Source organism: Pithys albifrons, chromosome 1, assembly GCF_047495875.1.
Source record: "Pithys albifrons albifrons isolate INPA30051 chromosome 1, PitAlb_v1, whole genome shotgun sequence".
In the NCBI taxonomy this organism is placed as follows: Eukaryota; Metazoa; Chordata; class Aves; order Passeriformes; family Thamnophilidae; genus Pithys; species Pithys albifrons.
The window spans coordinates 84890196-84902692 of record NC_092458.1 but is presented as its reverse complement, the minus strand read 5'-3'; the positions used below and the strand labels follow the sequence as shown (position 1 = coordinate 84902692).

The 12497-nt window shown below is 41.6% G+C and overlaps 1 protein-coding gene across 1 annotated transcript; it reads right to left on the bottom strand.

Moving 5' to 3' along the window:
* Positions 1-265: 265 nt before the first annotated feature.
* Positions 266-10135, bottom strand: LOC139679757 (transforming growth factor beta activator LRRC32-like). The gene is made up of 3 exons (XM_071571782.1): positions 10113-10135; positions 7757-7832; positions 266-2471 (listed from the first exon to the last, which is right to left on the bottom strand). Exons 1-3 carry the CDS (start codon positions 10133-10135, stop codon positions 531-533), a joined length of 2040 nt encoding a protein of 679 aa, XP_071427883.1. The 3' UTR covers positions 266-530.
* Positions 10136-12497: the final 2362 nt, after the last annotated feature.

The window sequence follows — 12497 nt, the reverse complement described above, 5'->3', positions numbered from 1 at the left end:
CAACTGGAAGGAGTGAAGATTGTGTTTTGATCCACTCTGGCATATCTTTGTATTATTTCAGTTTAAGAAGGATTAGGAACTAACCAGTTAAGAAAAAACGAAGCTCAGACCAAATCAAAACATCCAATCGAAGCACATAACTTTGAGGAGCGTTTTTCTACTTGGCTGATGTAATCAATGAGTTCTGAGATTAGTTGAAAATCTCAGGTCTCAAGACCTTAGAGAGCTTTTTCTTTTGGTCTATTTCAAATTATACATCCCTCAAAACAACAGCAGCATTTTACAGTGGCCTCTTCTATCATTGTATGAATTTTTTAAGCAGACCAGCATGTGAATAAGCAAGTGCAAACCACAGCAAATTCTCCTCCTAGTCCCTGCCACCCAGACCACTACAACGGTGCAGATCAGGGGCACTTCAAAACTATCTTAAGATCCACAGTTAAAAATCAAATATGAGACTTTTACCCTTTACTTCTACACACTGCCAGTGTAGCACCTGATTTCTTCCATTTTCAAGCTACTTTGTGTTCCTATGCTTTAAACTGATGGTTAAAGTTTTGCCTGCGAAAGCAAAAAAATGAACCCACACCAATGATGATCAAAGATAAAACCAATACAAATGTTAATACAATAAGGAAGTTGATTTTCTTCATATCTTCTTTCTCACAGTCTTCTGGTCTAATGTTCCAAATGAACATTTCTTCCTGATACCTGAAGTTCTGGGTATACTGGCATGTTAAGTGCTCCACGTTGGGAATCTGGACATTTTTGTTCTGGATCATTGATGAAAGCCAGATGTTTCCACAGCAGTTCAGTGGGTTCCCAGTGAGATATAAGTTTTGAAGTGAATTTTCTAATGCTAAAATATTGCTGTTCTGTAATATACTGAACCTATTATTCCGTAGGTCTAGAACTTCCAGTGGAGAGTCACTACCCCACTTAGGCAGCCAGTTCAGCTGATTTTCAGAGAGGTTTAAATGTTTAAGGTGACTAAAACAAGGCAAGTCTATATTTAAATCCAACAGGCTATTTCCTTGTAAATACAAATATTCCAGAGACTTTTCCAGTCCTGACAGTGCTTTAACCTCTATTTTCAATCCGGGATTCATGGAGAGATCCAAGACAATCAGAGAAGTCTTGTAGAAGGTGCACGCTGGTAGGATGTTCAGCATGTTGTCAGCTAGATACAAGTACTGAAGAGCAGGAGAATCAACAAATGATATGCAACCACTTTCCTTTCCATCAAGTCTTTGCTTAGCTAATCCAGAGTACATGCTGCAAAGGCTGATATTATTGCTCTGTAGATTAAGGAGTCTGAGACTGGGAAGACTTGAGAAGATGTCAAATTGCAGGATCTGAAGACGGTTGTTTTGAATAAAAAGCTCCTTCAGATTTGGCAATGCGTCAGCATCAAGGAGAAGGTTCTGCAAAGCATTGTAGCTCAAGTCAAGGACAGTTAGAGACATCAGTGCACTGTCATAAGTCACTACAAACGCCTGAAGACAGTTTTTACTGAGATTAAGGGTGTGAAGGGACAACATTGATTCAAAGAATTTGTCTGGAATGGATTTGATTTCATTATAACTTAAGTCTAAATTTACAAGCTGGGATAAATAAAGAGAACTTATGTTTCTACTTTGCCTCTGATCAAGAAGATGAAAAGAAGCATCTTGCCATTTGTTTTCCATGTAGTCCATTTTATTATGTGGGGATTCAGCAGTGAGCTGGATTAAATTATTTGATAAATTCAGAGTTACCAGTTTATTTACCTGAGGGAAGACTGGAAAGTGAAGCAATTTGTTTTCACGCAGATCCAGACATCTTAAGCTATATTCATCTTCTGACTTTGTGATGTGGAAGGTCTCAATGCTATTCCTGCTAAGGTCAAGTATCTCCAGCTGCCTGAGGTTGAAATCAGAGATGCAAGTAATTGAATTTGTGGAGAGATTGAGTTTGGAAAGGTTCACTAGAGTCTCAAAAGCACCTTCTTCAATTTCCATGATGATATTACTCTGAAGATCTATCTCCACCAGACTGGGAGATCCCTGAAACATATTGTGTGATATCATTACAATACTGTTGTCTGCCAAGGAAAGATACTGCAGTGTTGGAGCTCGTTTAATGAAATACTCAGCCATCCCATTGTACAGATTGTTATGGGACAAGTCCATTCTTTCCACCTTTGGTAAAAGTCCAATCCCCTCTGTTCCATTCTGAGCAAGCTCATGTAAGTGATTATTAGCTAAATTTATTTCCAGCAAACTCATCATGTGTGCAAACACTCCAGGTGTGATGAAGCTTATCTGGTTAGAGCTTAAATCTAGACACTGGAGGGAAGTGTAAAATGATAATGGCATTTCAGAGATGCTTTGAATCAGATTTCCAGACAGATCTATTTTGTTTACATTCATATGCAGTTCATAAGGGATTTGGTGAAGGTCTTTTTTGTGGCAAAATACTTGTGAGTTAGCCTGCCAAAAAAAGAGAGAAAAGGGGTTGTCACAAGACAAATGAAAAAATCTTTGCATTAAATATAAGGAAAATAACATTTAGCATCCAGGCAGATCCTTCTTTTGAAACACTAATCACATCACTTTCTCTGAGCACTCAGACAGCAAGAGCAACAATCCTAACACTTGGCAGCTAACAGCTCTTATTTAATTTTAAACGTTTCTGACTTACAATAGTAGTACTTTATTTGCATGTGATGCCTACCAGACGTTCTCCTTTTTATATCTTTCTCTTGGACTCATTTTAATAGCCGCAAGTGAAGAAGTTTTACCCTTTCTTTCTTTACAATCATGCACTATTTCTTCATTTTTGATCTGATGCTTAATTTTTACTTTTATCACTGTATTAGATTTTTCAAACTCTACTTGCAATAGTAAGCAGTACTTAGAAGAGCTTCACTCTGTTGGCAGCATGAGTCCCAAAGCAAGGAGGTGAAAAAATGTAAAAGTGTCCTATAGCCCAAACCCTGTCTCTCCTTCATATTCACACCCTCGGATATTTGATCATGTCTTCCTTTAGCCATGGCTTAGTTAAGCAATACATCATTAACCAGATGAGTCACTCAACAACTGAAACATTTCAGATGAAACTCTCCAAACTCTTCTGCTTTTACTATCCGAGTTTACCCTTTCCCTAAGGCAACAGTTTCCTTCTTGCATGGGGAGCATGCCTTGTGAAACCACCCACACCAGACACCTGTGATACAACATGGAAAAGACAAATTAGCCAGCTTGAGAGAGGGGAAAAGTTGAGATGTGCAGTGAGAGTCATGCCTTTTCAGGTCACTTCTCAGCAGCAGATGGAGAAAAAACCCCCAAGCATCAAAGTCAAATTCATCTTCCAGTTGCAAGTCTGTTTAATTGCAGCTAGGGTTCAGTCTATGTCCAGACAAAAATTAAGTGTGTGTTCATATGCAAGATCAGAAACACGAACATGAGCATCCTTGCACTAATGTCAAGCTATGTTTTGTTATTAAGGAGAACATATGGCAGTGTGAGGAAGCAGAATGTGAAAGGCTTAGGCAGCATTTAATTTACTGGAGGAAAACTCTTGTTATGAATGTATTTGGGTGTCTGGGGCATGTAAGGTTTGTACAAAAATCAACAAGGAAAGAAGTAAAAAAAAAATCTGTGAATCTTAACTTCTGTGGAGAAGCAGGATTCAGATTTCAAGGTAAAAAGCTTTTCAGACATTGAAGAAACATTAGAATTCAAAAATATTAAACCACATTTGCTTCATGTGAACTTAGAGGTGAACGAACTGGCAAGTCTGTTTAGAAGAAGTTTTGTGAAACTCTTTTGCATCATCTGAATTTTGGAGACCACACAAAAATATGCCAGAGAAGTTTAAGTGCTTATCCAAACTCTAGATATACAGCCTGCTCCACATTCCTTCATATGATACATATTTCCCAAAGATCCCATGTAAATTGGTTCTTAAAACCTGAAGCCGTTCCATTTTTTCCCTTCCAACTCATTTAAATAACCCCCAGCTTCTCCTGACATTATTTCTTTCTTGCAAAACCTCCACAGAATTGTTCATTTTGAGCTAAAATGAGCCAAGTTGGCTTAGCTCCAAGACAGAATAAGGAAGCCTCTTCTTGTTTGGTTTGAGGGAGAGGGAGAAGCCAAAAGGATACAAAAATACAGAGTGAGAAAGCATCAAGTGCCTTGCAGCCTAAGGCAGATGTCAGGTTTCTTCCCACACTTTGAGGCAGATCTCAACAAGTGCTGAGCATTCTCCACTCCTTCTGGGCAATGAGCACCTTAGCAAAGTCCTGATCTACCCCCTGTCGATGTCAGCTGGCTAGTTTTCACTGAAGTCGATGGATGAGAAGTTAGCCCCAGATCACCAGGTATCTTGCAGGATTTTGCCTTTAATTTACATCCATGGAACCCTCCAAATGGCAAAAAAAGGTGGTCAAATCTATACCTCCCGCTGTCTGACATTTGTTCCTATAACATTTCCTCCCCCAGTCTTCTTAGTAAACTTTCATTGCTTTTCAATGACAGTTTTGATCCCCACCAAATTTATCTTCTGCACCATCTTTTCTCCCCTGAGGCTCAAATTGCATGAATTTCATTCTCATCAGCAGTAGGAAGAAAATATCTCAGCATATTAGAGCTAACAGCATCTGTTTGGTGTGTCTTCCCTCCTCCCACCTTTCAGACCACTGCTTGACAGTCTAAGACTGGAAAAGAGGATTTTCCCTCATATTATGACTTCATCATCTTTGCCACTGCTGCCATTGGTTTATTTCAAATCCATGGGCAAAAAGTACTGCAGGGTGAGGAGCATTTGATCCCTTCAGTGTCTGATCCTATTCATGTGCTGGCAAAAAAATATGACCCAACAGGTCAAAAGCTAAGCATCACTTGTATTCTGAAAAAAAAAGCAGCTGGATCCAAGTCTCCACTCATGTTCTTCTTTATCAACTTATGAACATTTGCAACAAAGAATTTGGACTGGAGTCACTTGGCAATGACCTGCACTTGCATAGTGTCCATGACTGTTCTCAGAAGAGCTGCCCAGGTGGACAATCAGTTACACAACCAAACCAGATGTTACAGTTTCAAAATTTTTCACGAAATTTTTCTCTCCCTTACCAACACAGAAGTTTGGGAGCTAATGCCCAACCCCCCACTACCAGCTAACAAATGAGTGGCTGATCGCTTTGCATTCCCACTTAATGGCTGGAGATGTGGGGCAGGACAGTGGTTTTTCCATGTTTCTGCCACACTTTTCTGGGCTCTTATTGAGGAATGGGGTGAATCACCATTTGCTGGGCTAGTGGAAGTCCTTGGAGGGAGCTACCCTGGTTCAGCTGCCTGACTCTGCGCACTGTGTGCTGCCCATCAAAGAGAGATACCTGGATTTGCTACAGATTCCTAGAGGGCCGACATCATCTGCAGGAAGTCACCCACCCCCCGACCCCCAACGCCTTTGGACAAGAGGAGGATCCCTACACTGCCCACAGGGAAAGTTTTCATCCTGGCCCTTGTGATCGCAATTTTTTCCACGTGACTTCTCTTTTCAGACGCGCCACCTCTCCCTGGTCGCCTCTGTGCCTTGTGGGAGTCCAGGAGTGACTTTCTGTGGCCGCTGCCTCCAGAGGCATGACATCTCTCCCTGCTGTCCATAAATAGAACTGCACCCAAGAGGCAGGGAGAGAGGACTGTATTCGTTTGAAGGGTTTAGTTTCAGTCTAGCTGTTTGTTCTATTTTGGTTTTGGTTATATATAGATTTGTAGTTAATAACTGTTATCCTTCTGTATACATTTTCTGATTAAAGACTTTTAATTTCAAAGGTTGTGGTGGTTTTTGAGAAGAGGCTCCCTTTCCTAGTCTAGATAGACATCTTAATTTTCTTTTAAACTGAGACACCATAGCAGTTTGCCCAGGTACCACACATTAGCAGATCTATGATAACTCGTTGTGCACATGTTCTTGCATCACCTCAGTGCAAGGTGAGACAGAATTTTCTAAAATCCTCTCCCTTCTATAAATTATTTCAAAGCTTATCCTTTGCCTCTTAACATGAATTATCAGAAATATCTTTCTTTGGGAGGCAAACGTGATCTAGTTGAAGCCTTACCTGTCCATGGAAGGCAAGGTGAGGTTGGAAGAAGCTCCTGACATTTAAGCTGTGTTTTGCTGTCTTGCAAATGGGTAGATAACTTCTATAATCAGTGCAGCTCACTCTTGTGCTGAGGGGGTCTGGTAGGGACTGCTCACTTCCTAAAACCTTTTTTAGTACTCTAGTTCCATGACAAGAGCACCAGTGGTGAGTCAGAGGAGGGCACAAGTTTCTGACTCATGCCTCTTCCAGGAGACTTGAGATGAAATCTTCCATTTCTGAGCCTATGCTATTCTAAAGGTGTCACCACAGGGAAGGTACCATGTAAGGCTGTGATGAAAAATAATAACACAGGACTTCAACAGACCCCCAACTAAACCATTAGCTCCCTCTTTCTTTAAGCTGTGTTTGGATTTACAACCACCTTCCATTGGACCAAACATCCTCTGAAGGAAGACAATCAGCAATGACAATAGCAATGCTGAGCCATTAATTTATATTGAACGAGCATCCCAGCCCTTGACTGCAGCATGTTTTCTGTCAGAGCTAAATTTATTGCAGTTTAGTAGAGCCATGGGTTGTTAGCCTGATGAAAGCAGTGGAATGGTAGAAACAAGTATGTGTTTACTTCTCAGCAGTCAGTCTGGTCTGTAACCCATCAAGAAATGGGATGGGACCAATCTGCTTGGATTACTGCATGTCTAGCCCAGCTTTCATGTGACTATGATACATGGGACCCAAGCTGACTGTTGACAGTGGCTTCATCAGTCTTGCCTCTCCAGCCAATGAACTGAGCTGCCCAGTCACCTTCCCAAGATCTTTTTATATATATTAGGTCTTACTTTCTTTGGAATTCAGGAAGTGCAGCAAAACGTCAGGGTGGGCAGGAATGGAATCAGTCCCATGAGGGAGTTGTGTACAGCTAGGAAATAATTTTTCCCTATTTTGGAAATTCTTGAGGATTTGTGCTGAGCAGCTTCAATGTTCAGGAAAAAAAAAGGTATTTTTAAATGGCCTGTTACAATCAGAAGCACTTTGATAGGGAAGGGAGAAAGTTCAGCTGTGAATAACATTTATAATACTGCACCAGGTGCTTGCAAAAATTCAAGGAACAAATTTTGTACTAGAGCAAGAGGCTTTGTCACTTCATTTCCCTCCAGCAGAAGTCAGGTACAACCTCCCTGGCAGCAATGCTGTTTCAGGGCAGAGGAGGTCAGTCTCTCTGTTATTACAAAAGGGTTGGTATATATGTGTTTCACAGAAGATGCTTTATTTAGAGCACAAAAAACATAGGCTTGTATAAAGGAGTTGATTTTAGGTCTGTGTTCTTTCTCTGTCTCAGTCACAGAATCCCTGTATGGTCTTGGGCAACAGGTCCAATTTCTTTTAACCAGCTACCTCTTAGAGAAAAACTGAGATAATGACCCTTCTTCCCACTTCACTTACTCCACCTCTTTTATGTGCTGTCACTATGACAAAGAACAGGTCAAGAACAGCCTGCTACTCATCCCCCTACCTGACCAAATCCCTTCTCTGCTATCACAGAGAGTCTGGTCCTGGAGTATTCCCCTTTTCAGAGACTATTGCTGTTTGTACAGTGCCTGTAACAAGGGGATCTCAGCCTCAGTCTCAGGATCTCAAAGGACCTGAGTAGGGAGACAGCCTTACCATTTCACAGGATGCTTCCTCTGTGGTTCCTGTGTTCAGCACTGTCAGTAAGAAGATGATGTACAGTTTCATGGTTCTGCAGGTAAAATTAATTTTGGTTAGATTTCAACTGGGACACAGTGGTCAACGCATCTGAAAGTTTACACCACTTGATCATCAAATATGGAGAGGGACACAGGCACTGCAGTAAATTAACCCATCTGTGAGTGTCCTACACTTATGACCTACCTGTGTAGCTTTGCATTCCTTTGAACCTGGTGTGAAAAGAGATCTGAGGACTTGAAAGGAAGGTTCAAGGCATTTAGTGGGTTTGCCCCATTTCAGCTGCTGCCTTGATGATATCCAGGCCACCCAGTGAAGTCCAGATGCTCATGCTGGGCAGTGTGCCTGACATCATGGAGAAAGACAACCACTCAAGACTGAGTTACCCACACTCTCTCCACAGACTCAGCTTAGGTGCTTTCAATTGGATTGAAGTCTTGGAGTGCCAGTTTCTGAGCAAAGTAAACAGGCGCCACTCAGAAACAACCATTGTGAACAGCTGACATCTCCATCCAAAACATTTTCTACTTCTCTAGTCCCAGAGTGCCAAAGAGCTTTTATGTGTTCATACTTGTTAATACAAATAGCTTAAAGAATGGACAGAAAAATCTTTGTTCAAGTGCTAGGTTCCTAATATTTTGTTTACTTTTCTAGCTTAGGGATTTTTACGCATCCCAGGTATGGGCAGGCTTTGAAATATATTTGAAAGGAGAACATAGAATAATTTGGGACCTTTAAATGTCATCTTGTCCAACCCCTCTGCCATGGGCAGGCACTGATGCCTTACAAAGAGACAAATATAAATAGGATGAATTTGTGTGAATCAAAGGATTCATCAGAGTTTAATTGTACGGAAAGCACTCCAGAAAAGAGCACAGAGATAACTGCAAAAGGAGCAAACACCAGTGGTAGGCCTGTCACTGGACAATGGGAGAAAAACACAACTGAAGCCAAGGGAAAGCAATCCTCCTTCAAACAGCTTGTTTCTAGACAGACACTAATGAGGTGTCTGGCGTGGTCAGCACTGATGTGAGCTCAGGATATCACTTCTTTGTGTCAGCCTCTGCTGCAACCATGCAGAATCTGCCTGTATTTGTATGGCTTTTTGCAGAGAGGTCTGAGCTGGTCTTGCCAGCACCCAGAGCTATGGTGGTCTCTTCCAACATGAGACTACATGAATTTTGACTAAAGGAGGATAAGCCACTCCTTATAGAATCATTTAGCTTGGAGAAGCCCTGTAAGATCATTGAGTCCAGCCATTAATCCAGCATGGCCATCACCACCCCTAAACCATGTCCCCAGGTGCCACATCTGCATATCTTTTAAGGCTATTTCCCTTTGGCCTGTCATGTCCAGCTGAGAAGCTCTTCCTGATCACCTTTTCTCTGGATAACCTTTAGACCCTCCTCAGCAACATTTAGTGTCACATAGCACTGCATCCCCCTCCTCTGGGCCGGTCTCAGCAGCCCCACCATGCCTTCTCCCAGTGCAGAGCTTGGGGCTCACAGGACCCCCATTAACCTGGTGTCAGATAGCATTACCACTAAACCCTGTCTGCTGACACTGATGTCTCTAACGACAGCTTACAAAAACAGTCTGGGAGCAGCAGTAGCAACAACTCAACCTAAACAAGCTTTTAATGTTCTGAGGCTTTCCTGGAGTTGAGGCAGCTTCTTGCTCAGTGTCACTTTGCTCCCATTGGCAGTTGTGATAAAAATCCCAGCATAGCTGAGAGCAAAGTTGAGCTCTGAACCTTATTCAGTGTCACAGCTTTCCATCACAGTACTTCAAAATCACTTATCTCCAGCTGAAAAATATAGATGGTGTCAGTGAATATCACCTTCAAGGAGGCTTATTAAGTGCATCAAACAATTTAATGTCCAGAAAAACCATGGTACCCAAACAATAACAGCATGTCCACATTACAAATGGAGGGCAAAGGCAGAGAACAGTCCTTTGCCCCAAGACACATTTGAAACCATGCAGTAACCAGGATTTAATCCCAGTTTTCCCATTTCCCACTCCAGAACAATATTTGCCTCCATTCCTACTACAATAATAACAACTCTGAAACTACTTTATAGATTTTGCTTGAAGCTAGTAACAGCAACACTCTCCAAATTCCCCTCAAAGGTAATTTTTGTTACTGCTTAGACAATTAACACAGATGTTCTCCTGTGCCAAGGAGAGTTAAATACAAGAGAACACACACAATAAAAACCAAACTCCCCAGTGTCTGATCCTTTTTCATACAAGACTTTTTACTGCCAAGTTGGAGTCTTCAGGTTTAAAAGATTGAATATTTCACATTTACCTTGTTTGAAGGGTTTCTTGCATCCTCGAGTACTTATTATCTCTTTAAAAAGCATAACCAGCTCTTCAAAATGGATTCAGTCCTGGCATCAATGGAATTGTTCTTCAGCTTCTCAGAATGCCAAGACATTCACTCATAAGTTCAGAACAAAGGCATTTTTAGTGAAATATCCTTAACTGGGACAGTGTCTGGTTTAAATTATGCTACTTGTCTTTCTCTGCACTCCTTTCTGAATGGAGTAATCTACTGTGAAAATCCTGAAGCCCTTCCTTGGGACAGAAGTTGAGAAATGGGGAGATTTTTGCCAGAGGAATGGCCATGATTGGGCTATGGGTTTGTTGGGGGAATAAGTGACTTATTATTGCTGCTTCCACTGTCTGTCTGAATGCATGAGACATGCCAACATGTTTTCTTTAGAGTTTTGTGTCTATGAGTTACATTCCAAGAGGGATTGCTGCCTTCCACACCTAAATCTCTCTCTGCATCTTTAGGGAAACAGCTCTTGAGAACTCAAAGTTTAAAATTCATGGCTGATACATAGGAAGTCCAGAATTTAGAAACCTGTCCTGGATTGAATAACTTCTTCTCTTTGCAGTAGTCTGCTGACAGGACGGGGTCCAGTGTTGGCTATAACTCACCTGAGAGGTTCTCTTGGCATGAGGCAGGAATTGGGAACCTTGATAAAGGCAATTTCAGATAAGCTGATGAATTTTCAGCTGAAAGTACATAGTCCTGAATCTACTGAATCTGCTAGGAAGAATTCCCATTGCAAAGGGGTGTCTTTGTCATGCAGAAGATTATTTCAGATTGCTTGTGAGTTCAGCTTTCAACTTACTGTTTTGTGCTGCCCTCTAGGGCTGGATCAGATGTCTAATTGTTGGTTTCCTCACTTGATTTTACTTATTAAGTCCTGCTTCTGCAAAACCCACCTTTACATAGATTTCCCCACAGTTTTCTCCCAGAACCACAAACCTGAATCCTTGTAATGCACTTTTCCTGTGGTCGAAATAAGCACAAGATATTGGCTCTTGGCTTTGCAATGCACTCTGAAATGAGACATATAAATCACAGAATCTTAGAATCACAGAATAGTTTGGGTTAAAAAAATTATCTGGTTCAAACCCCTCTGCCATGAACAGGGACAACTTCCTCTAGAGCAGGTTGTTGGTCTAGATATGAAAATGTTATGAAAAAACAGCCAGTGAGGGTGTGATTAGGTGCAATGGATGGAAAAATTCACGTTAAATTCTCAGGAGAACAATTTGCCCGTGCGATTATCACAACTCTGGACAGGTTCCCCTTGACTGGGCCTCTTCAGAGTAGTTTTGATCACCTTTCCCTAAGCACATCATGTCTTGAGTCTCCCTAGACTGCAGCTGGCTGCAGTGCTGCTGGTCACTTGATCCATTGGGCATGCTTCCTGAAGTCAAGCACTCTATCTGCAATCCCCTTGGGATAAACAGGAAACTCATGTCAAAGGTGGGGACTGGTGTCCAAAGGTTTAAATTCCTTTAGGGTGCTCTGTGTTTAGTTTGCCTTGTCAGCAGTGTGCAATAGCATTTGCAATGCACAGACGCTTTTGCAAGGAAAACCTCAAATATCTGAGGCCTTCAAGAAAAAAAAAAAGAAATAAAATTTCAAATAGGATATTTTGATTTGGAGATGGAGTACTATTTTCATGCATTTTATGAGGAGGAACAAGTGACCAGGATGATTGCAGCTTCACATTTTCTACACATGGATATTCAGAGCACTTTAGGAAGTTCAAATTTGCAGGGATAAAAATAGTAGAGGTTTTGTTCATTGTGCTTTTTAAAAGCCAGGTCAGTTCCTCAACTGTTTTATCAAGTGGCCAAGCAGCTGTGCCAGCTGAACTGTGAAGAAGAGCCTGGATAGAAACAAATGCCAAAGCAGGAGGGAAGGACACGCACTGATTCTACTGCTCAGGACTTTGCTTCATTGAAATCACAGCCTCAGAGGACACCAGCTGTGGTGGAAAAGATCAGTGCTGTCCTTACCATCTTTGCCCTTTCCTAAAGGTGCGATAGCAAACAGTTTCAAAGACCCTGAAGCATTTGAGTGGTTTCCCATTTTCACTGTTTTTCTGCTTTGGGTTACCCAGCAGTTTAGACCTTGAAGTGTTGTTGAAACCCTAGTAAGCCACATCTGCAAAACAAGTGTCACCTTCGTCAGAGAGGCTGGGTCATAGAATCCTAGAATGGTTTGTGTTGGAAGGGACCTTGATGATTATCTAGTTCTAATCCCTCTGCCATGGGCAAGGACACCTTCTCCTAAATCAGGTTGCTCAGAGCCCCATGGAGGCAGCCTCATCTCCCTCAGTTAGATTGGAAAATCAAGCTCTTTTGCCCACAAAATAGCAAGGGT